The 25,713-nt window shown below is 40.4% G+C and overlaps 1 protein-coding gene and 1 long non-coding RNA gene across 3 annotated transcripts in view; one reads left to right on the top strand and one right to left on the bottom strand.

Moving 5' to 3' along the window:
* The window catches only part of LOC116652891 (uncharacterized), an 87,642-nt gene extending 70,177 nt beyond the window's left edge, over positions 1-17,465 (bottom strand). The window contains exon 1 of one of the 2 annotated variants that reach the window (XR_014942881.1): positions 17,039-17,465. This is a non-coding gene — a long non-coding RNA (uncharacterized LOC116652891). The remainder of the gene's footprint in view (positions 1-17,038) is intronic. The other variant, XR_014942882.1, reaches the window with a different exon arrangement.
* Positions 17,466-18,895: 1,430 nt separating this feature from the next.
* RMP24 (ribonuclease MRP subunit p24) lies at positions 18,896-24,154 on the top strand. Its single transcript, XM_015854317.3, has 5 exons — positions 18,896-18,991; positions 19,070-19,092; positions 20,372-20,571; positions 23,337-23,545; positions 23,914-24,154. The coding sequence occupies exons 1-5, from the start codon at positions 18,918-18,920 to the stop codon at positions 24,065-24,067; spliced, it is 660 nt and encodes a 219-aa protein (XP_015709803.1). The 5' UTR covers positions 18,896-18,917; the 3' UTR covers positions 24,068-24,154.
* Positions 24,155-25,713: the final 1,559 nt, after the last annotated feature.

The following is a 25,713-nucleotide window of genomic DNA, read 5'->3' as shown; positions in this document are numbered from 1 at the left end:
TTCACTTGGACCATAGACTTAAAAAATACCTAAAATCTGTCTTTGGACACTAGGGTCCAATTCTCTTTGGTGCTAATAAAATATCAATTCACATTCTGACAGAATTTGGCCTGAACCCTCACTTATAAACTCTGGCAGTCCAGTTATAAAAGAAGGTGATAGCCCATCTTTGTGGTATAATAGAGGGGAATGAGAGGAAAGACATGGCTCATGCACTCACTTGGTGCATACAAAGGAAGAGAGCAAAAGGCTCTTCCTGTGGACAGGAACAGTTACCTTTCTCCCTGTTGGGAACTAATGACTCTGAATTACATGGGGAGAAGGGATGATTGTGTTGCTCCCCTCTTCTCTACCTCCTGCTCCCTGTGCCCACCAAAAGAATAAGCGGTTCTCATGTTTGAGCTCGGGTGAATTCTAGCACCATGGTTTCCCATGTGTTGTGTCTACCTGCCTCATTGAAAGAAGTCATGTGCGCTGAAACTCTGTTCCATACCCACTCCAAGTCACAGGATACCATCTTAAAGCAGATGAAACATAAAGGCATGATGGGATACATCTGGCCACCTCCATGGCTTAAGCACTAGCTTCTGGCAACGTGCTTAGATTCATGATGGGTGTAGGGCACACTCATCCTTTACTCTCTGTGTGGATATAAACAAATGTCAAAGTGATTTGGCCTTAAGCGTTGGTGTACAGTGCTGACTTGTAGTTAATAGCCTCTTGCAGGGCTGTGAGTTAACTGCAGGGCTGTGGTGTACCCTGCACAAATGGAAGATTAAGAAGCAGTGACACTGTTGAGCTAAAGCCAATGAAAACATGGGTGAATAGCCTATCTGGAAATCAGCCTCTTAACATCTTATAGTTACACTGAAGAATTGTTATTCAGATTTCTATTTACTATAAGATTGTATAGAAGAGTGCAGGTTAATAAAAATAAAAATAGAAGAGCTTACATTCATTAAGTACCTGTGCCAGCCCACACTTAAAGGCTCAGTTATGACATGTAAGTATCTTTGCAACATGTGTTAAAAATAACAACAGAACTGGCATTAATTTATGGCCAGTCAATCAGAATGATCCATAATGTGGAAGTTTTTAACAAGCTGCTGTCCAACAGTTTTGACATGTTTTAAAACAAGCCATTCTATCAGCCCTGGAGAGGCTTAGACTTCTTCTAAGCTTAATGACTCTCCAAAGAGGAGGAGGCATAAAGATTTAGCAGATCGGCAGACATGACTGCACAGACCTTTGCAGCTAGACTGGAAATGACAAGCAATTTTTTAATGGAGAAGCTTTATTTTTATATTATTGTATGCCAATGAAGTGAAGTCAGAGCATTGATTAAGCAGTCTAAACTGAGAATATTCTATCCAAATTGGAGAGCTTTCAGACATGCTGCTGGTTTCAAGGCTTTGAAATACAACTTCTTGTTTGATGCTTGAAGAGACCTATCCTAGAGCCACAGACAGTAATTGATGTCAAGCTGACACAGTAGTTCACAGATGAATTTCAGTTGCACAGGCCATGCCACACACACAACTCATGTGTAAAAAATGCTTTGTCTCAAATGCTACCAACTGGGAGAAAGGATTAATAAAGCCATCAACAAAAATCTTATCATACAAACACAGTATTGGTTAAGCAAACCAACATCTCCAGTGCAGCCTGAGCACCCCACTGCCTCCCCCCGACTTCGTCCTACCAGATGAAGTCGCTTCTACACAAACCTCAGCCTAAGCCTTTCACACACATCGCTGGGTTTACACACAGATAAAATTCTAAGCTAATTTAAAGGAAGAAAGTCACTGTATTTATACAAAAGTAAATTAGATTGACTTGCCTAGAAATAATTAAAAATATTTCTGATTTTTTTTTTTTTTTTCCTTAGCAGAGAAGAATTTTCCAGGGGAGCTTTAAATACAAACTTTTGGCCCTCACAGATATTAAAGTTTGAGTGATTCATATTCTCATTCCCCTGAGTAGCTACATTATTAGACTGTATTTTCCTCAATTCATCAGAGATGAGGTTATGTCCATAGCCATAAAGCTGAGATAGTGGCAGGTCACAGGAGATTAAGTCCAGATAGGAAAACAGGTCCCTGAATAGAACAGGAGCCAGAAGCATCTCAGTTGTACAACTCAGTAGGCATTATGGAGCATTTTGGAATTAAAAAGAACGTGATTTCATGGTTGAGTATTTGGGTTTAGAAGGTGTTTTTGTTTCTTATTAAAATAAATCTGCAAAAAGAAACATCTTTCACCACAAATCCTCTAATGCACCAATGGAAAGCTGCTGCAATGAAAAATTTTCACCTTAATCAGGTCATTTTGGATGGACTGCTGAGTAAATACCTACACTCTGTTATTTGTACAACAGCTCTTTCTCCCCAGCAAAGAAAATTCAACATAAGCATAAGCTGAAAATATGCATTATTTGTAAGAAGTAAACACTGAGAAAAAACGGTATGGTTCTTCAACTAATGATCTGTATATTTCACATTTGTGAAAATTAAACCAGCTAGTTTTATTTCTCTGGATTTTTAATCAATACCCATCACCCTAACAGGCTATTAACAGAGAGTGTGTACCTGATGTGGTTGAATTCTTTTCCTGAAAAGCTTTATGCATGAGTACATGTCTCACTGTGCAGACACTGTGAGTGAGACTGCACCTCAAATGCTGTGTTGAGTTGATGCCCCTCCCTACAAGGATTGTGTGCAGAGAAGAATAACAAGCTGGCGAAGGGACTAGAAAATAATACTAATGAGAGTGGCTGAGGGAACTGAGGTTGTTTAGTTAGAAGATAACGATGAGGGGAGGTCTCGTTGCTCCGTACAATCTGAAAGGAAGGTGCAATGAGAAGGGCACTGGTCTCTTTTTCTCAGGTGACAAGCGATAGGAGACGAGGTAACAGTCGCAAACTGTGCCATGGGAGGTTTAGATTGGACGTTAGGATGAATTTATGCACAGAGAGGGTGGTCAAGCATTGGAATGGGCTGGTCAGGGAGCTGCTGGAGTCCCCATTCCAGGAGGGATGTGTGGATGCTTCACTAGGGACAGGTTTTAGTGATGGGACACAGAACATCAGGCTGATGTTTGAACTTGGTGATCTTGAAAGTCTTTTCCAATCTAGTCAATTCTTTGACTTCCAGTGGTAAAATTATTAGTATTTTTTTCCTGTGGAGATGGACTACTGAGCACAGTATTTGTGGTAGGTACAACAAGAGCCGGTATCTGACAACTATGTAGGTATCTGTAGCCTTGATCTTGAAAAAATTTTCTTTGAAATCCTTTAAATACAACACTTATGTGAGCACTTCTATGAGACTTGGTTTTCATGGTAAATACAATATGTAAATCTTTTTATAGTGTTCTTGGTAGTTTTGCTGCCAGAGAGGTAATAGCATTGTTCATACGCAAGATACCACTCTTCAGAGAAAACAAAGTTCTATTTCCTTTTCTTTTCTATGACCCAGAATCCTGCTTTCCCTGAGAAGCTAACAATGTAGTAAGCACTGAATCACATACAGATTCTTCACTAATCTCTCCTGATCCTTACTGACGCACACAGGAGTGACATTCCAGATAAATTTTATTGGTCAAACTTTCATTCACTGAGATGCTGGGGAAGGAAATGGATACATTTATACAAGGAAAAGATTTAGAGGCTTTTATTATTATGATTATTATTATTATTATTATGACAACAAAAAATAATACCATTTCAAACAGCTGTGCCCATTATACTTTTTATTTTATTTTATTTTTCATCAACTCACGGCTTGTAAATGCATTTAATAATTTATTTGTAGTGGAAAAAGAATTTATAAATAGAAACCACAGGAGAGTCATAATTCAGGTCACAGTTGTGAAGCTTACCAGCTAATCTGAAAATGTAAATGTTCTGAAACTTCTTAATATCTTCTCAATAATTGTATGTAATATTACTTATGATCGCATGCTCAATCTAGTAAAAGGAAGCTTTTCATGCAGCAAAAATTATTTTCAGCATTGCCATCTACTTCCTTGTTCGCTTTATACCTATTGCTCATAATTTGTAAATTAACAGCCAAATCAGGTTTTTACCCATCTGCTTTCTTTTCACAATAACTGATTAATAGCTAATATACGCTCCTCTACAGGAGTAGCTAAATAATGCAGTGTATCATCAATGGAGAACATACCATGCTTTCTCCTTCTACCAACTACTTTGTCATACAGTGACAGATTATTAAAGGAAGTGAAACAGTAGGAAAATAAATGAAATTTTGTCTCTTCTCATTTCCAGAACTATGCTGAAATTTCCTACTCCTGTTAATATTATAGTGGACAAAATTGGGGGGAAAAAAAAAATATCCTGCAACTGGGAGACTGAGAAGACAAGGAGACAGAATTCAGCTGCTGGCCATGCCCTAGATGGGTGACTCTAGCTCATTTCCCACATTTTAGAGTGACTGTAAAAAATGTTTGCTCTCTTTGGTCCTGGATGTGTTTTATCTGTTTCAACTGCAAGCTTTTTGGGGCAGTCTACAGCTGTTTTTCCATTGTTCACAAAACTCAGAAGTGACATATCTTGAGACTTAACAAAACTCCAGGTAATAAATAGTTACCTTATTAAAGTCTATACCTAAAGGGAGAATTCAATGAAAACAGTCAGACCCTTTTCAGTGGTGCCCAGTGCCAGTTCAAGAGGCCACGGGCACAGACTGGAACACAGGAGACCACACACTGACTCCTGTGTGGGTGACAGCAATGGCACAAGCTGCCCAGAGGCTGTGGAGTTTTCTATTTGGAAAAGCCATCTGGACATAAGCCTGGGCAACCCGCTCTGGATGTTCCTGCTGGAGCAAGGGTTGGGTTGGATTAGCTCCAGAGGACTTCTCTCACCCCATCAATGATGTGATTTTGCGATCTTTACCTGTATAACAATTAAGTTCTGTTAAAGACCACTTTCCTGAACACTCAGTACAGTACTCTGGAAATCACCAGAATGCTAGAAGCAAATCTAATAATATAGATCTAAAACCTGAGTCAGGTGGCTAAAAGTCAGAGAAATACTAAACACTTGGAAGACTTTCTGCATCCTTTGGCAGAACTGTTTCCAATCAGTCTCACCTTTCAAAATATTCTGTTCTTCTTTTTGATACTGCACGTGCACTTCTTTGACAGGTTTTTGCAGTTCAGCTAAAAAAGTCATCACTGCAAGAAAATACTGCACCTAGTGAAAGTACTTGAAGGGATGTAGACCTTTTTTTCTCACACAGATAACCTTCACAGTTTTAATTTTGACATTAGTAGGATTATTTATGTAAGAGAGAAGCAGGGTTGGCATATGAACTTAAGAATTGCACTCACACTGTAAAAGGGCAATAAAAAGGACATTTAAGATTTCTCATTATGACTATATTGTAATAGAGAAAAGAGACGGTAATTTGAAAGAGTAGCTTTTACAAAGTGGCTTCCAGCAGCTAGCAGGACCTTATGCGAAGAGATCCCATACACACCCTCACTGAATAACTGTGTCAAGAAGAAGGTAGGGGAAATAAGCAGAGTCCATACAGAATGCCAAAGGTACTGTCCACAAGCTAAAAACATCTGAGAGGTCGGGAAGTACAAAGCTGAAGTTTGAACTGCCAAGAACCCAACTGAGTTTGATCTCGCAAAGGATATGAAAATGAATATTAAAAGGCTCTCAGTAAGTTAAATAAAAAAAGACAAGGAAATATGTTGTGCTGCTGTGGAGGATAGATGGAGCAGATGCTAAACACAAGATAAGCACAGGCTCTGAATAAGTATTTTGCCATAGTTTTCAATAAAAAAGATTAAGTTGGTTTAAAAGACAAAAATAAGGTGAACAGATGTGGGCATACAAATAGAAATCACCACAGCTAATGTGGAAACGTAACTCAAAAAGTAAAATGCACCAAGCGTGCAGTCTGGTTAAACCTGTGCCCAGAAAGGGTATGGATGCCCCGTCCCTGGAGGTGTTCAAGGCCAGGTTGGATGTGGCCCTGGGCAGCCTGGTCTAGTATTAAATGTAGAAGTTGGTGGCCCTGCCTGCAGCAGTGGGTTGGAGCTTCATGATCCTTGACGTCTCTTCCAACCCAAGCCATTCTGTGATTCTATGATCATTGTCTATAAGTTCTAAAAAATTCTGACATAGGTAGAGTTGATCCTGTGGCATATAGTTTTAATAGCATCATCACGTTGGGAATGAAACTGAAAAATGGTAAATATCGTTTCTTTACATTAATAAGAGAAGGCAGCAGACAGAAAATGACAAGTTATTTCATTTGACCTCAGCAGTATTCAAGGCCTTAAAACACATTTTCAGAGAATCACAGAATGGCTTGGCTTGGAAGGAACCTTAACATTCTTCCAGTTCCATCTCCTCTTTTGTGGGCAGGGCTGTCATCCATTAGATCTGACACAGTTGGGCACTATTAAGGAATTGAAGACTAAGGAAGAGACTTACTAGGTCTTTAGCTAAAAGAGAATAAATAAACAAGCAAGTGCTATTAAAAAAGGGATAAATCAAATAAAATAAATGAAGGTCTGGCAGTGAGGATCTTCAGGATTCATCCTCGGGCTTCTCTGCTGTCCTTTCAAAGATTTTGATCTTTGAGATCCAGGAGCTCTTGTACCTGGGTGCTCTTGTACTCTCAGTGCAGAAGAGTGGTGACACCATACAGATAAAATGACTTGAAGATGAGAGCCATAGAAATGGGGCCAACAGGAGAGCTACGTGTAGAATGTTCAATTGCAAGTGAGGAGATGACCAGGTAGAGCCAAATGAGGATGATTAAATAAGTAACAATGCTTTTGTGACAAAGGCAAATGAGACTTTTAGTCTTGAGGAGGAGACTTCAGCTCCCTCCTAGGTTCAACTCCAGTAGAACCTAGGAGACATTACTGATAATGTCCAAAGTGTGGTCACGCCACACCTGGACTCCTATACACATTCAAGAAAGATGATCGCAGATGGGGAACAGTGCAGAAGAGAGCTTTTAAAATAAGTGAGTGAATGGAGATCCTCCATCCAAAGTAGCTAACATAGCCAAGTTTCTTAGTCTACAGTTGTTCAGCAATTCAAGTACAAAGTAAGGAAGTAATTACTGCCCAGAAATGCTTTGAGGAGGATAAATACAGCTGGGAAAAGTGCAATTCAATATAAAGAGTAGCGATAGAAAAATAGCTCTATACAAACCATAAATTCGTTTAGGCTGTAAAGAAGGGGACTAGCAATATGGCTATGAGTTTCTCCAAAAGTCTTCAAGCTTGAAGAGCTAAGGCAAAACTACAGCCTTCAATCTGGAGCTTGATATTTAGTTGGAAATATCACATTATGACAGTTGCACTGTTTATAACTATCTAGATGCATTGTTTGTATCCACAAGTCACAGAATGTCCCTTAACTCTCCCAAGGATTTTGTCATGGCAATATGTTTACTGCCTTGATGTGCTGTTGGTGTCATTTTGACATATCTAACAACATTTTTTATATTCCATTTTCACATACTGTCTTCATTAAAAAAATCCATGTAAAACTAATTACACAGATAAAGGCTTTTGCAATAATACAGGCTAGTTGTGAGTGAAAATAAATAAATAGAAAAACGCTGGGCCCAAGACTATTTGAGTAGCTAGAGCTCACACAAATTTAATCAACAGGAGTTTTAATTAAGAATAATTAAGCCTTTTGTGAAATAATCCAGGGCAAATTGTGGAACTGTTTCAAAAAATTTATTAGATGCTTTAACAGTTCGTCAGATGGCATTTCAGTACTCTAAAGCTGAGAAAATTAGAAGTAGTATGTTGCCATACTTCTAGCTCTTGTGGTGAAATGCAGCCCTTCTGAAGTCAGGGAATATTTGGTACTTGGTAAGAACAGAGATAATCCATCTCAAAAAAAAAAATTCCTGTTTGTCAATGATGGTTTTGCTATATTATTCACTTTGTCATGGCACAGTCAATCAACAGAGGAAGCACAGCGGAAATAACAAAGCCTTTTCTCTGTTTGCTGATAACAATTTTAGCACATTTAAGGAGAAATCTGAAGGACTACAGTAATTTCAGCACTTCAGAAAATGTGTTGAGGACAGAGAAAAGGACAGAGAAGACATAATTGCTTGTAAAATATAGAACAAAGCCTAGGAAAATGTATCTAAAAAGGGGATGAGAGCACTTAACCCTTAAAAAAATTGTTTGTTTGTTTGTTTCAACAAAGTGTTTAAAAGACCTTCCCAGGATATAGTACCTATTTATACGCATTAAATGTACACCTATTTTAACACAAATTAGCAGATTTGTACTGGGGATTAATCTGATCAGTGTTCTCTATCCAAAACAACAGGTTCCAGTGATTAGGCAGGGCAACAGCATTTTATTAAACAGAACTCCTTTGTATCCATCCTCACATTACCAGGGACACAGCTATCTCCTAATTAGAGCATCTCCAACTTTAACCTTCTGTCTTGACTGCAGACTCTCAGATTAGTGGTGATATTCTGCCTCCTTAAAACTTCTTACAAAAACTCACAATTTCCATGGTAACAGCTGCCACTTTCATTCCACAAGCATCAAGAAAATATGATTTCATTCATATCACTGGGCTAGGCTGGGTGTGGAACTTTGGCTTTTGTCAATTCCCTTTTCAGACATAATTTTTATTCCTGAGGAAGAGGAAACAGGTGAAAACATGCTTTCAAACACAGTTGTTGGTTGATCTGTGAAGCAAGACTGGTAACAGCCTGAAAGAGAGCTGTATGGGTGACCCATCCACAAAGCTGCAAGTCTTGCAGCTGCAAGATGGAAGGACAAGAAGGACACACACGTTCAACAACAGCCACCAGACTTACATCTGTGTTTTCTGGCTTGTTTGGTTGGTTGCTTGTTTTTTTCTTTTTTCTTTTTTCTTTTTCTTTCTTTTTTGCTCGTTTCTTTGGTGGCTCCACAAACAGTAGCAAGACAGCAGCTTAATATTCCCACAAGAATATCTGAGAAACACTTAGTGTAAATCAAGGCTCCTTGTTCAAAGAACACTGAACTTAAGCCAAAAAGAACATCAGTTCATTGCTGAGAAGCTGACACAGCTTTAATGATCAGTACCTTCATTTGCAACGCTCACACAAGCCTCGATCTCAACTGAAGTCAATTCCCAAAGTAGCATCAACTTCAGTGGGACCAGCAAACATTTGCAACAAAGGTACTTCGTCTTCTGCCAGTTTTGTGGCTTTGTTTTTTTTCTTTCTGGAAGTCTATCAAATTGGATGCCTTTTCCTGAAAACCCATCTGCTCCAAATGAACTCACTCAGACATTTTTACATTCTTTGAAACTGAAGATTTCCAAGTCAGCCTGTCAGAATGAGAATGGATCGAGTGAGATTCACATCTATTTTCCCAGAAATCCGCAAAAAAAAAAGAAAAGGAATTTTCTCTTAACCACAAATGCAAGACGATATCAGAAATACAGCAGCAGTTTTCCAATGTTAGTATTACACGCTCTAATCCTTATATTGGTCTCTAAAAGATATTTTTATTTTTAAACAATTTTTTTATTTTTTTTTTTTTGCACTTATGTAGAGAACTGGCAAACAGAAAAGAAACTGGAAATTTAAATGCAACTTCAGCAGCTTTTCTTAGTTCTTTATTGACTCTTTCAGCACTAAACCAGGTTATTGTTTTCCTTTCCTCATCTGCACTTAATTGCAGGTATATCAATGCCTGTTAACAAGGCATTTGGAAAACTTAAACTCAGTTTGATTTGGGCCTAGTGTCTTAAGCTGAAACAACTGTATGAGGATAGAAAAGTGAATAACAAATGTTTGAACTTGTGCAACCTATATAAACACTTTCTCTGTTCATCACATTGGATAGTTGTATCTGAGTTCTTACTGTGCTTTTATGTCTTCAGATTTTGTCACCATCATACGGTACCAAAGTAACATCAATGGTAAAAATATAGCTTCTCTCCCTGTGGCTAAAAAGGAAAATGACACTAGTTAGAAATGAGTAACAGGCTGTAAACACATAATGAATGCTAAGCTTGCATATTTATATAAACGTCACAGAACCTAGATGTCCTTCTGGCTCAAAACCTAATTCTGTAACTGGATCATAGTCCATTAAGGGCCAAATTAAAACTCCCAGCTCTGGGCTAGGAGAAGACTGGATTTGAGTTTAGCTCAGCATTTTCAGCTCAGGTTTATTTTCACTTCAGCCCACAAAACAGTGGTGATTAACTGAGAACTGTTTACCTGGGAAAGATTGCAAAGGCCTGTCAAGTTCCAGATAATAGGCCATGGAAAATATGAGTGCACAGATCTGCTGGCAGGAAGAGACACCTTTATCTAGGCTCAACTTGCAGGTGTTCCTAAAGTGGTTCTCAAAAATGGAACACCGTCCATAAGGGAAGGATGAAAGAATTAATTGAACTGTACTTGTAAGCATCATTGAATACCCCTCAGATTTGATGCAAAGGAACACCAAAGAAATTACATGAGAATAATGGAAAAGATGTGGGTGGCAGGAAGGAGTGCCTGTATGGCTGGCAACATCACAGCAACAAAAGCCTTTTATAAAAAAACTTCTGCACTGTAGACATTTGTCATCACAATAGCAGTGGTCTGCTGATTCTGATACCAAAGCTCAGTTTTGCAATCATACTACAAGCACCAGAATTGTAAAGGTGTTATTACTTTGATGCCCTACAGTATTAGCGTGCAAACTGTTTGGTGGCTTCCCATGCAGTCTGGCCGAATTTCCTACTAGGAGAGGGGAGTGATTCTACCTTCAGGCTCCTGGAGCCTGCAGAAACACAGGATGCAAACAATGATTTTTCTCTGCTTTTTGCTGGTTTTTCTCCCCAGTAAAATGCTAGACCAGAGCAGAGTTCCTGCACCAATAGGGTTTATAAGGATCTGTGGATCTGTAGCAAGTTGATGTGTTGTGCCAAGGTGGAAAATTTTTATACAGCAGAAGGATGGAGATGAGAGGATTGTTATTACTATAGTCTTTTGGTGTTGGTACCACTAAGATGGTTGACTCAAATGGCAAACTGCTTCTGCCTCCAACTGTAGGCAAGCAGTGCATCACAGACTCTTCCTACCCCATTCCAGGCAGACAAAGAGAATCAACATCTCCGCCTTACTGTCTGAGCTTTGAGCTTTTCTGTGTGCTTTTGCTAGATATTAATGGAACTCGGCCCACACCAATTGGTGAGCTAATTGCTGACAGAGCAGATGGTAAGATAGGCCTGAACTAAATGTTTGGCACTTATTTATCATGTAAGGGAAATATAAGAGAGAAAGGATGTCCTTCCTATTTCCTGAGAGCTGCAAAAAAAATTAAAGCTACCTTTTATGATCAGCGGAGTCTGAGGAACAGTTACCCAGCTCCAGTCCATGCACACCTTATATTTATCTCTGGTTACTTCCTCTGTCACTCAGCCTGTCTCCTGGGCATGTTACGTGCTGGTGGCTCACATGCTGCCAGCTCAACCTGCTCCACACACCAGTGTTCAGAGAAAAGCGTTGTGAAGCAAGTGAGCAAAATACCAGAAGCAGGAGAAAACTCCTAAGGTAATCATGATAAAGATGTAAATTTGTTTTTATATTTTAAGCAGTTATCTTGGAGGGATGCTAGTGCATAACGTCCTATGTAGAAAACTATTGCTCAGTACTAACTTACCAGTGGTGGCCACCATGAATATTCAAACAGAACTATAAATAGCATGGCTTTATATAAAGAAACAGCAGTAACGGAGGTCTTTGTGAAGATCAGACCTGAAAACATGACGCTACAGAAGACATGCTTCATAGGAGCTCTTCAGGCAGAAGGCTTCATATTTGGAGAAGGAAGAAGAGCTGGTCAGTTGGCATTCCAGCATTCCTTTTACCTAGTTGCTAGATGGGACTTACAAAGTAAGCACTTTATACCCCTTGTGTCACATATATCTCGTCAGCTAACTCTTGGCGTTTAATAGACCAAAGATGCTTCTGGCTCTTATTTCAAGGCTCTTTCTCTGATTTGAATACTGATGGCAACGGGACAAATACAACAATAGCTACACAGAAAGGCCAATGCACAAAAGTACTGTACTCGACATATGGAAGAAGTCTGAAGCCTTTCAGGCTACTTACATTTTCATGGGAAAGCTGTGAATACAGCAGAAAGAAAAACATAAAATGGGAGCAAGAAGCCTATATGCTAAGATGTTAATCTGTATTGCTAGAGAGGAAAGTAAACTGCAGTGTTTGCTATGCTGAGGATTTTCATAAGCTGTGTTTATTTTGGGTTTCCTTTCAAAAATAATGTTTTAATGAATATGCTGCATGCTGAGTCTGTGGCACTGGTGTTGTGTCCCTCACCATGGTACCTGGGCACTCAAGCAAATGATTAAGCAGCAGAGCAAATGGAAGAGCAGCAGAGAACCACCAGGTACTGTGACAAATGGACCTGTGAGTATATCTCTATCTGAACCTTTATTCCTTTAGGCTTTCTGTTGTCCTTTCTTTTACTTATTCTCTCATGATAAGCAGCTTTATTTTTCCAGAGAGTTCTAAGGGATGCAGAGCTATTAGACTAGCTTAGGAGGAAGAGTGGGGTCAAGAAAACAAATGTTTTCATCAGAAAAAAACATTGCTTAAGGACAAAATAAGGAAAAAATAATTTTCATTTGCACAAACTAAGTGTGTTACGAATTGTCAAAGCCAGACATTCCTGCCATGCCATCAGGCAGGTCACTTTAAAATGACTTCTCAAAAGTGGGAAAACAGATCCTTTCCCCACAGTGGGGTCAAAAAGGACCTTTCAAGAGTCTGATGCAGACCATACGTGAATACTTGTCTAATAATAATGAAAAGAACACATAAAAACATATGGCTATATGGCTTCTTCTTCAGAAGACTGAAGTTGTATCAGGCCCTCAGCCCCCATGTGTTAACGACAACTCTGATCTCAGGTTTTTATTAATGTGTGTGTATAGGACTACTTCTGACTTGGGATGCTGAAGCAGTTAGCTGTGGGGCTGTAAGACAAAACTGCACCATCTACCCCTTGCTGTTTTGTTTTCTGCACAGGTTTTAGAGGAGCACAGTAAAGATGAGGGCATTGCATGCTGGCCAACTTTAGAAAGGTGAGCTCTTTTCCATACTTGAGAACAATACGGCTGTAGTACAAGCCTCACTGAAGACATTTTCTGCCAGCAGTCAGGACACTAAGATTGCAGAGACTGATTGAATTACTATCATGTGGAGTTCTTCCTCTTTAGATGCTCCAGGCTACTGAAGTAGTTACATCCTTCTCATTTTAGTTTTTCCTTTAAGAGAGGAATAAGTTTGGGTGGTGCTGCCACACTAATAGCAATGAAGACCCATGTGCTGTCTTTCCAATGCAGATAAAATATGCTGTGCTACCACTGTGCCTCAGCAGCAGCTTTGAAGGAAATAAGGAGCAATGCATCACCCACTCGCATCTGACTGTGAAACTCTGGTTTAAAGTTCACTAAAAGCTTCAGTTTGGTACTCTCTGTTACCTCCCTTATGTCTAAACTATATCCATCTTTGTCATCTCTAAAGATTCAAGTTTTCTGCATATTTATCACCTTTACGATTGAAGCTAATGGAAAATAGGTTTCTTTAGATTTTGTAAATGGCTCGAAGATCTCGTCTCAGCTAGAATGATGAATCGAGGATGTCAGCTGGGCAAACAGTTTAAATTTGAATGAACTCAGCCAAAACTGATTACACTAAAACTGCTAGGAATCTTTCAAGTTCAGATTGCTTCACATACTGTAGCAGTAAATATTCCATCCCTTTTCGCTATCCAACTTGCCAAGAATAAAACTGAAAGAACCAGCACTGATGGCAGCTTCTCAGATGTAAGCCCAACTCTGAATGGTACAAATAGGTGTGAGAAGCCATTTTTCTCCTGCAGCAGGGAACACGGCCTTCTAACTGTTTACCCCTCAGCTGACTAAATTTCTGCATAAAAATATTTCTGTTAATCAGCCTGAACATGATAGTTTTCTGACAAAACGTACAAACAGCTAGACCAACAACTGCAAATAACTATTATATGGCACAGCTGTCTATTTCAGGTACCTAGTTTTTGTTATCTCTTCTTCACTTTTAAACAAATAAAATATTACTCCGGAAAAAAAGACCATAAAATACCCTTTTTTTCCCCTCTCCTTGGCAATGTGTAGTCAGGAAGAGTAGGAAATTACAGCATGAGTGTTGAAAATTACGGGTTAAGGATGGAAACATCTAGAGGCCGTCTGATCCAGCCTCCTGCTCAAACTTGTGCCACCTTAGAACCGGTGACTCACAATAAAAAGGAAACAAACTTCAAGTGAAAAGCAATTTAAAAATGAAGACTTCCCCTCTTCCCATCCTGCACCAGAAGGAAATAAAAAAACAAACAAACAAAAAACAAACAAACCAAAAAACAAGAAAGAAAGACTTTTCTCCTGAAACAGACAGCTCTTCTGCGTTGTTCATCAGTAAATACAGCCCATTTGGAAAACGCCTACAGCCACTGCCTTTGGTTGACCTAGTTCCCTATCTGACTCAAAGCAGGTAGCATTTAGCACAGTGTGCGGCAAACTCCAGCTCAGTTGCCAGCATTGCTCTGCCACACTGCGTGACCTGCTCCAGTGAGAGAGGAAATGCCCCATATGGTATAGTCTCTGAGCAGTCCCCTGAAAATTAATTATGGAAGGGAGCCAACAGCTGCTGGAGAAGGTGCCATCGATATCTTGTCCAGGAAAGCTGGGCCTCTGGGACAAGGACTGGACTGCACAGCAAGGAAGAACAGGGTGATGGAATCTTATGGGCTCTGAGTGAAACCCGGATGACTCACCAGAAAATAAAGTGTTCCTATTTTGGCAAAAGGCTGAAGAAGCAGCCCTGGGTCATTCTGCAGTACAGCAGTAAATGACCCAGAGAACCTGGGACAAACTCTTGTGCACAGTGATGTTCCTAACAGTAGGGACCATTTCATGTCTCATTAAGCAAACAGGTTAACATGATAATTAACATATTAATTAGCAACACCTTTTTGGCAAGTGGAACTTCTGCTTGAAATGTCAACTCTTTTAGGCAACTTTGTAAATGAAGATGAAGAAATCATTTCTTATCCCCAAGGTAACAGGAAGTCTCATGCAGAACTGGCACAGGCGCATCTTTTACTACATGATGGAAGACACTGCACCCAGACCACAGCTTGTCCCATGACATCCATACAGCAAGGCTCCTTGCACATCCACAGCCTGCCATTCAAAGACTGGTTCTTAGTGAGGGCAAGGCACCCCTTCTACCACTTTATAAGTTGATCTGAAAGAGGTCTCAGACATGCCACAAAGTCACACAAAAAAGCACTATCATCTACTATTTTTCAATCCCAGCCACCAATCCGTGTGGCTCCCCCACTATAAGAACTCCTTTGGTCACACCTGCTATGAAACCACCCAAGAGAAAACTCTTCAGCAAACATCACCAAGCAATTGTGTTAATTATGCTGCAAATAGGTATCAGCTTAAGAGAATATCTGTTGTCCCAGAGCTTGCCATTTTAGATCAGGAACTAATCACTCCCACTACAGACTGCTTTGAAGAGGAGTTGGTACACAAGTATGGATTTCCTCAAATTGCAGTTATCCTTCTCCCTGGGGCTCTTGTTTGAGACCATTGCTAATTTCTATCATCTTTCCAGAGAACATATATGTAGGTTCACAAGAAAATCTAGAGCACTGGAAATAGAATAAGATAAGAAAAATGTGGAGTGGAGTTGGAACTTGTAGGTTTCAAAACAGAGGGGATTATGATATTCATTGAGTCCCTTCCCTGTCAGATGGAGGTTGCCAACCCACAGAAAATAGTGACAAGTTCTATATATGTTATCTTTCACTTCCCTCAGGCACATGCTCTCAGGAAGCTGCGTTCTAAACAATGAATAAACAAACAATCAACATGTTAATCTTTTACGCATTTTGACACACAAAACACAGTCAAATCACTGTGCCATTTCCTCACCTATCACGACACAAAATAAACTCTGGTTCAGGAAGAACAGAAGATAGTATTTCCCTTAATTAGCTTCTTGAAGCTCACAGTATGTTTTTAGAAGATGACATAACTCTTTTCTTTATCACCCTGCCTTATTTCAGATGGGTACTGTCTGACTGACCTCTAGATACCCTTGCACTTGCTCTGTGATATCCCCAGAATGTCAATGCTTCAGTTCTTCATCTTTCATTTCTTACATGTTTCCTATTGGTCACTTCTGGTACCAGTGGCAGCCGAAGTGGAAGTTTATCCTCTGATAATCTGTACTGCTTTAATGGCTCCTAGCATCCTGAGGATATTTTCCAAGTGTTATGGTGACACCAGCTGAGATCTTGGCAACAGAAAAGTATTTCATATGCTTAATTCTTAACTTAGTCTTTTGGTTGGTTGTTTTGTTTAGAGTTTTTTTCCTGCTTCCCAGACCTTCAATTAGCCTGCTTATTTCTGTGGCTTAACTCTTTTTGTTACTGCTATAGTCTTTGCTATCACTTCTCAGTATCCTTCTGACAATATAGCCTTTGAAAAATCTGAGAGGATTCTCACCATGCATCCAAAATCTCTTAATAAATGTCTCTAAATCTCCAAGTCACGTTTTTCCAAAAGCTTATTAAAAATCCCCTCTAAAAGGAACAACAATAGTCTCCCATTATTCTTTATGTGTTTCCTGACAAGCTAGAATCTAGGTAGTCCACAAACACTGTAAAATGATAACCATGTTTCAAACAGTGCTAATATGTAATGTTGCACACAGAACAAGCCACCGCTTTAAGCAAAATAACATATGCTTAAAAGTGCTTATCCCCAAAGCATCCCTACCTGCTTTTTTTTCCCCAAGATAAAACGAGTCTTATACCAGCGTGCCACAAAAAGCAAAATTCTCTCATAATGTCAATTGCTCCGTTTGCTCATGACTTTACACGGCTGACTGAACACCTACGGTCTCACTCAAAGAGAAGCTGTTAGTTTGCTCACCTCGGTCACCTGCAGGATCTTTGTAATGCTTCCTCTTCTGCTCCTGCCACAGAGTGCCTTCCTGCATTTCCCATTCCCGGCTCCGCTGACCGTGCAGGCATCAGTAAGTTCTGGCCAAGTTATCCTATGTAACTCTAAAGAGAAATAGGAGAGACACGGAGATGCTGCCGCAGCAATTCCTTCCTCCCTTGCAAATGATGTTTTCCCGACGCGCTGTCACAGTCAGGTCTCCAGTAGTAAACTGAACAACCTATCCTCCCTCCCGGCTCTTCTTTTCTTCTTCTTTTTCCCTTTTTTTTTTTTTTTTTTTTTTTTTTTTTTTTTTTTTGGTAAACACATAATCACTGCTTCAAATCCTTTAGGTATCACGAACCGTATTTCTCTATTGCCCTCTACTGACTGCCAGCTACCACCACCTTCCGGGACTAGCGGAGAGCAACAGATAGACGGCCCGCCTTTCTCACTGCCTCCCTCCGATCGATAATGATGCACGACGTCCCAAAGTCAACACAAATCATTCCGGCTTTTTTCCCCCTTTCTGTTACAGAACACCGGGCAAGATTTACAGCTTGACGGTCAGCCGTGCTAACTACAGAACACCAAACAACAGCAGGAAGCAGTTAGCGGCATAGGTCTGTTAACCTGCTTTTGGTGATCATAAGCCAGGATGAAGTAAAACCAAATGGAGCCTGCCCTGAGATGTGGGCTAATTTTGCCCTCTGATTCCATTAATCCGGCAGTGAGCTGAGGAATTTAAGGATGCGGCCCTGGCAGCACTGGGTGCATGGAAATGCTGACTTCTGGAGGGAGTTGTGCAGGATGAGACCCAGAGAGAGCCCTGAGCCATCCGTTGCTATTGCCCCCTGGTTCCAACATTATTGGTGTAGCACATTCAGCATCACACCGAACGTGAGGAACACAGTTTCCATCTCATGAGGCATGCATTAGGACGAGCAACACGGAATGGGGATGGCACTGGGAGATGCTGTTTGCACTGCTTTTACAAGAAAGATCATCTATAATACAGACAGACTAGAGAGAGAAAGAATGGCTGAGCCCAGTCAGAGGAACAGAAGAATAGAATTTATTTGTGTTTGAGAGAGACTGGAAGAGACCGAGGGGAAGCAAAAAAGGAAGGATAAGAAGAGGGCAAGAGCAGGTGCAGGGAAAGATATACAAATGAATCCTTTGTGTTATATCAGTCTGCGCTTTACTACTGTAGCACAGTGCTTGCTAGCCAAGGCAGGGCAGCACCTTAGCCTAGTGGTGCCATTATTTTTGCTTCTCTTAATTCCAAAAAAAAAAAAAAAGGAGGTTTTTGTTTGTTTGTTTGTTTTTCAGTTTCCCCACATTACTTATAATCTAGTGTATTTTATTTGCCCAAGATCTGTTGGCTGATGAAGGTTGGGTTTCCCGCTCCGTGGCTCAGGAAAGTCAGGACATCGAAACTGACATTAACTCTGTGACAAAAAACACCTTTGTGTAGAATGGCTTGGGTCGGAAGGGACCCCAATGATCATCAAGTTCCAGCCCCCCGTGGGCCACCAACCTTAAGATTTAATACTAGACCAGGCTGCCCAGTGCCCCATCCAACCTGGCCTTGAACACCTCCAAGGATGGAGCACCCACAACTTCTCTGTGCAGCCTGTGCCAGCACCTCACCACTCTCATAGTAAAGAACTCCATTACCATCTCCAGAATTACTGACTGTACTGTAAAGCTCCCCTTAAGCACACATAGATCGTACATCCCGCCCCTTCCCAGCGGCACCAAGCCCGGAACCACGGAGCTGCGGCCGCTGTATCCGCCTGGTTCTCCGTAGCGCTGCACAGAGCGGCGCCGGAGCTGCCGGGCATCGGCTTCCGGCGGTGCCTGCATCATGGGGGTGCGCTTCTTGGAGGCGGCTGCGAGGCTGCTGGTGGGCACTTGCCCGGGCCAAGCTCGGTTCCTGCTGTGAGTGTCCGGGATGGGGGTTCGCGACGGGGAGCGGAGCGGGTAGAGCCGGTCTGATAATGTGTATTTTCCCCGCAGGTGGACGCTGAGCAGCTGCCGAGGCGAGTGAGGGGCTCGGGCCGGCGTAGCTTTGAGGATGGGGTCTTCTTCCTTTTCTCCGTATTCGTATCGCTTCTGCTCTGTCCCCACAGCACGTTTAGGGCTTGTGTTAGGAATGATGCGCTTGCTAGGCAGAGAAAAACGGGTGTTTTGTGGGGGGTGAGGAGAGCTGCTCTGGCAGCAGGAAATACTGAGGCAAGTGTAGCAATAGGCTACTCAGATTTAACATTCTGGATTATTATTATTATTATTATTATTTATTATTATTATTGTTATTATTATTATTAATTATTGTGTGAGTTTTCAACCCAATCTCAGGCGCCATCACCTTCTTGCACTTGGGTCTATAGGAAAAAAAGGGGACAGGTACTTTATCATGGTCTCTTGCCATGGGACAAGGGGGAAAGGGTTTCAAACTAAAAGCACTGGCACAGGTTGCTTGGATGCCCATTCCTGGAGACACACAAGGTCAGGCTGGATGGGGCTCTGAGCACCCTGATCTGCTGGAGGTGTCCCTGTTTACTGCAGGGGAGTTGGACCAGATGGCCTTTAAAGTTATCTTCCAAGTCAAATGGTTCTGTGAAAAAGGCAGAATGCTTCAGAGGGCTTTGGTGTCACTGATCAGGCAAAAAAACATGCCCTTGGGAGCTACATGTGGAATTGTGAGTTTCTGTCGTTAAAGACTAAAAGGAGAGGATTGCATTTTTTCAGTATAATGTACTATTATTTCTTGTGTGAACTTCTGCAGTGCACAGACTTAGCATGAATTCATATAGTCATATATGGAATGGTTTGGGTTGGAAGATCATGTAGTTGGGTCTAAGGTCATGTAGTTCCAGACCCCTTTTATAGGCAGGGACCCCTCCCTTTAGACCATGTTGCTCAGTGCCCCATCCAGCCTGGCCTGTGATGCTTTCAGGGAGGGGGCATCCACAGCCTCGCTGGGCAACCTGTTCCAGTGTGTCACCACCCTCACAGTAAAGAATTTTTTCCTAATATCTAGTCTAAATCTGCCCTCTTCCAGTTTAAACCATTATTTCCCATCGTTGTATTGCTACATGCCCTTACAAAAAAGTCTTCTTCGGGCTGACAAGTCCCAGCTCTCTCAGCCTGTCCTTGTAGGGGATGCTGTGATTTAGAACTTCATTAAAACTTACTCATGCTCAGTACGTCCTCATGTTCTAGGTGAAAAATACAGTAAAAACACAACCACTTAGGTACTGTTAATTTTGCAAATTATTGCATGTTAAGTTTTACTCTTCTAACTTTATTTACCCATAGATGGAGAATCTGCAAAAGGGAGGATATGTCCTTACTGCTTCCAGTTCCTGGTTCCCGACAGCTACCGGGTGCGGCTCAAGCCAAAGATGAAAGTGACACCACAGATAGAGAAAATTCTTAAGCGAGAGGCAAAGAACTACAAACTCAATATGAAACAGATAAAGCTTTTGAAAAAGTATAGGGACTCCAGAAGTGTTCTGGTAAGGGTATTTACTTCATACTGCCACATATTAGGGATGTCAGTGAAATCAAGAGGACAATGATAAAACCAGAAATCTTTTATTTTCTTCTCTTTCCCGTTCTCCTTTCATCAGAGAATCTATGCAAACAGCTCCCTGCTTCTTGTGATCTTTTTGTCTTTGTACCAGTCTGGGTAAACTGTGCAGATGTCTGGAGATCTTGCTGAAAATTCAATGTTTTCTTCATGCCAAGAAGCTGCAGCATTTTATCTCTCTGCTACTGTATCATTTGCATAACTTTGCAAAAGTGGCAGATGTTTTGACTGTTGGTTTTGTATTTTTTCCTATTTATATAGTAAAATTGGGGCCATGCAACTCCAGTAGATGCAGAGCCTCAATACAGCAGGGGAGATGCTAAGAATCCTTTAAAGTTCTTAGAAATCTATTCCTAAGAATCCCCCAAAACATTCCTGGGAAGAAGAACGTGCCATTGACTGATGCAAGGCTTGTTTTGCCATTGTGATACAGTTTGGCATTTATTGCCTTTGTTTCAGCTCTGAAGAAGGGCTTGAGTGACAGACTGTCAGGTTTTTATCAGTTTTACCAGTCATCTCAAAGTGTCTTTGCTCAGTGTACCAGCTTGGCATCATTTATCTTACTTATGTAGCCTACAAATGTTCACTGTTACGTTTTGAACACAAAGAACTTTTAAAGTTTGGCTGGGTATTAAAATATACAGGAGGTGTTTCCAAACTAAACCCCATATGGAATTTGAAGTAGTTAATGTTGCTTGTGGAGCTTCAGTTCTTTTTCCTAAAATTACTGCAGACGATGTGATGCTTTGAAGAATGGTACTGTACGTTTAATGCTGTTTAAATAATTAGTGCATGGATGCCTTAATAAACAAGGCAGCACCCTGCTGTGAAGAGAGCCTGAAGGTTTAGGGAGTAAAACTTGCTAAATCAAAAATCATTATAGAGCCATTGACATGAGCTGAGGAAATACCACAGATGTCACCAGATCTAATGGCTAAAGGGGCACTTCAGATAGGCACCCTTAGTATTATTCTTTCCAAACTTTACGTAATGGTTGGGCAGCAAGAAGAGCAGGATAAAAGGTTATCTGAAGAGCTGAAAGCTTCGCTTTATTTCTTTGCTATGGGATCACAAATGTTTAGCATGCATTTAGATCTGTCTCTTTAGACACTTGATGAACAGCATCCTAAGGCATTATTGTGGGCTCATAGATTTATTCTGTAGCTGGAGAGATTCTTAGGATGCATTGTGCATTCAGATGAGTAGTTTAAGATTCAGCTTTAAATAGGGACAGTTTAAACTGTGGATAATATCCTAATCTTGGGAGTTAATTACAATTTGCTGCACTTGTGTTCTGCTCAGTTCTGTTTGCATTTGTGCTGTGGATTATGATTTAAGTTTTTCTGGTATTAGGTATTTAAAATACTGTCAGGAACTGTCAGCTTTCAAAATTAGCAATGTAGATCCCTGTAATCTTATACCGGAGCCTCGTGAAAATGAGAATTCAAGGATGACCGAGAATTAATCCAAGCAACAATATCACAAGTTGTATTCGTGATACCTTTCTGGAGTTAACTATACGTGCTCTTCAGGGAGTGCAAAGCAGCTGTGCTCTGCTATGGTATCCTGCTGATTCCCACACTGTAATGCATTCATCTCCATTTATATTCCAGAGATTACTAAATGAACACATGATGCTGTTATGGGTTTTTTTCTCTTCTGAATTTCAGGACAGCTAAAAATACATCAGACCTGAGCTGTATTAGATCATTAACTCTTGTTTTTAGTTTGTTAGTACGACATTATAGACATACTCAAAACACTTACCTGAAAACACTTCAATTGGGCATTTTTACATTGAATTCTTTCTAAGCATTCTGCATTTAGCTGCGTTTACACACATTCAGATGAACAGTGATTTGAAATAGATGCTTTTAAAATCACGTAGGTCTTTTGGAGACACTCTCCTGATTTTTTAAATTATTTTTTAAACCAGAAACATCCAGTGCTTTTCAGTCAGTGTAACTGTGTGCCTCAAAAACTTGTCTGAATGTATTACTCCCATGTCCCTTCGTAAGAGGGGTTGCCATGGTAGTAAGCAATATTAGGAATGTCTGGCAGTCTCTGAGACTCTCTGATGTTATCTGTTCTGCTGTACCTCTGCAGCACGCTGTGCTGCTGGAGGGTCCTTATAGACTTGAAGTAAACACACAAGATAGATAAAACTTCCTATTTATTGTAATAAGGAGTATTTTTGCATTATTCGGAAGCCTCTTCTTGCTGTTTCTCATTATAGATGGCTGTTTTTGAGTGTTCAGTGATTCAAATATTTTATCTCTTTAGACACTGGGGATTATGTAATAGAACTTCAATAGAGGTGAAACATGCCAATAAGTTCTGATCAATTTATATATCATTTTTTCAGCAAAATGTGAATACCACTAATGTATATTTAAAGCAGCATCTGAACTGGATGTGTGGTGTTTTGTGTTGTTATGCTTTGTTTTTTGTTTTGCACTGCATTACATTCAGAGTTAAGGGTCTCCTGAGGGACTGGAGTCATTTCTAGATAAATGCATGGGAGGGATGTGTTTGGCTTAGGAAGTCTTTTAAATATCTCCGTTTTTCACTTAAGCAAGTAAGTACGTTCTTATAATTGGAGAACAGTTTGAATAATTCTTACAGTGGCTTTGAAAACTCAAAGGGAAAAGACTGGTAGAGAGATTGATACTTTCTTTATTCTCTCCATAGCTTGTTACTTGTAACTCATGCAACAAAACAACAAGATTTTATGGTAAAAGCAGAGATTTTCTGGCTACCAAGACCCACAATTTGAGCACCCCAACTGCTGAATCTAGCCTGAAGACACCAGATGTAAAAACCCAGTCTGCAAACAAAGCGACACCTGCAAGCTGCAGTAGATTGGGATCCAAAGGGAGCACTCCTTCATCACTTCCCAGGTACCCATTTCTCTCTATCTTAACTGGTTCTTGACTGAGCAGAATGTAATACATCTTGTTGGGAAAGGAAGTCACTTTTAGTTGATAACTACATGCCTGTTAAGGAGGTCCATTTTGCCTTCAGTGTCCTTAAGGGTTCTGATGAAAAGTGACCACAAGAATACACAACTCTGTTTTTGTCATTAATACGTATGGTCCAGTTTAAAATCTGAGTAACAAAATTATACTTCCAGATGTTTACTTTCATATGAAAATGCACTATTTGCATTCAGTAATGTAACTTATTACGTATATCTACCTTCATAGCTACTCAATTATTAATTCTGATTTCTCACCTTTTAAAATATTTGTGTCTTAATTTTTTTCAGAACTTCTCTATCTGGACGGGCAACAACCGGTTCCGTTTCCAGGACTCCACGAAGCTCCAAATTTCACTTTACTAAGCTAAAACGGATGCTTAACTTAGAAGAAAAAGAGAAAAGCCAGAAGGTGGATTTGAAAAGCTTCCTGACTTTACTTTAGTTACTCTTTTTTTCTGTGTAATAATAATTCCAGCTCTAAGTACTGTTCCAATTTTAATATTTTAATAAATGAGCAGTGATTTTCTTATGAATGTTCTCTGTGATTTAGACTTCCTGGAGAGGAACACAGAGCCTGCTAAGACTGCACTGTGCTGTAGGTTGCTCTCCTTACCTACTCACAGTTCCATGCTAAACTGTTACTGCTGTGAGAGTAGCGTGGTCATAAAGAATACAGGATGTTTCATTTCTGACTGCTTGGGTGCTACCAAAGTGGGTTATTTTTGTCTATTCTAAAATCAGGTAAGTAGAGACTGTCTTATGTCTTACAGTATTGTCAGGGAATAGGCTTCACATACAGGGAACAGGCTTTTAGTACTGAAAGGACATTGAGGTGCTGGAGCAGGTCGAAAGAAGGGCAACAAGGCTTGTGAAAGGCTTGGAGAATGTGCCCTATGAGGAGCAACTGGAAGAACTGGGACTGTTTAGTGTGGGGAAGAGGAGGCTGAGGGGAGACTTCATGGCTCTCTTCCAGTATCTGAAAGGTGCTTACAGTAAGAGTGGGGCTGGTCTCTTCTCACTGGTGACAGGATGAGGTGAAATGTCCTTAAGCTGTGCCAGGGTCAGTTTAGGTTGGATGTCAGGAAACATTTATTTACAGAAAGGGTAGTTAAACACTGGAATAGGCTCCCCAGGGAGGTGGTTGAGTCACTGTCCCTGGATGTGTTTAAAAACCATTTGGATGTGGTGCTCAGGGACATGTTTTAGCAGAGGGATTTAGGCTAGTATGGTTAGGTTGTGATTTGGACTCGATATCTTTAAGGTCTTTTCCAACCTGAGCTATTCTGTGATTTTATGATTCCATTACTGCTTCTTGAACTTTTGTCTGGAAAACTAGGTTTGCCCTGCACAGCATTCAGGTCCTTGTACTGAAACATTATGATGTGAGTAGAAGATTGTCAAGGTTAAAGCAGCCTCCACTGTCTAATGTTACGTGTTTGGTTCTGCACAGAAGGGAGAAAGGACAATAGAAAGTCACTGAATAGGGGTGATTTTATGGCCTTACTGTTGTGCTTAGTTTCACCTCTGAAAAAAAAGACTCAACTAGTTAAAAACACTTCAGTTCTTGGTTTTAAAGGTTTGTGGATTTTTATTTATCTGTTTTTAATTATTATTTTCAACAGTTGTTTCCTTAAGTAAGTATTTAGGGTTCAGGGAATGCTATTTGAGAAACAGGACCAGCAAGTATATTGGCAGACTTGAAAGCAGTTCCTGGCAGGGGAGAATAGCTCGTTGCAAATTCTACTGACAGTCTCAAAGATCAGCATGTAACCTACCTGGATTTCCTATGCTCTTACACAGCAGTTTTGAAAGGTTCACTTGAAAGGTTCTTACTTAATTGCAGGATCAAAGTAGCTCAATTCTTAGATCAAAATATGGACAAGTTAGTTAGCACCTTTTGCAGTGACGAGCTTTGCATTAATCCATCCGTTGCTTCTATGTTTATAATCCGGCCCTGTGTAAAAATACTTCCAGCTTGTTGATGGAGAATTTGAAGTACAAATAAAAAGCATTTGTAAAATAGATCTTGTAAATAAATTGTGGTAGAACTGCCGCTCTGCTACACAGGAGGCTCGAATCCCGGGGGTT

The sequence above is a fragment of the Coturnix japonica genome, chromosome 2 (assembly GCF_054131305.1).
Source record: "Coturnix japonica strain WE chromosome 2, WE-NBRP24, whole genome shotgun sequence".
Lineage (NCBI taxonomy): Eukaryota > Metazoa > Chordata > Aves > Galliformes > Phasianidae > Coturnix > Coturnix japonica.
The sequence above is the reverse complement of the archived record's forward strand: the minus strand, read 5'-3'. Positions and strand labels throughout refer to the sequence as shown.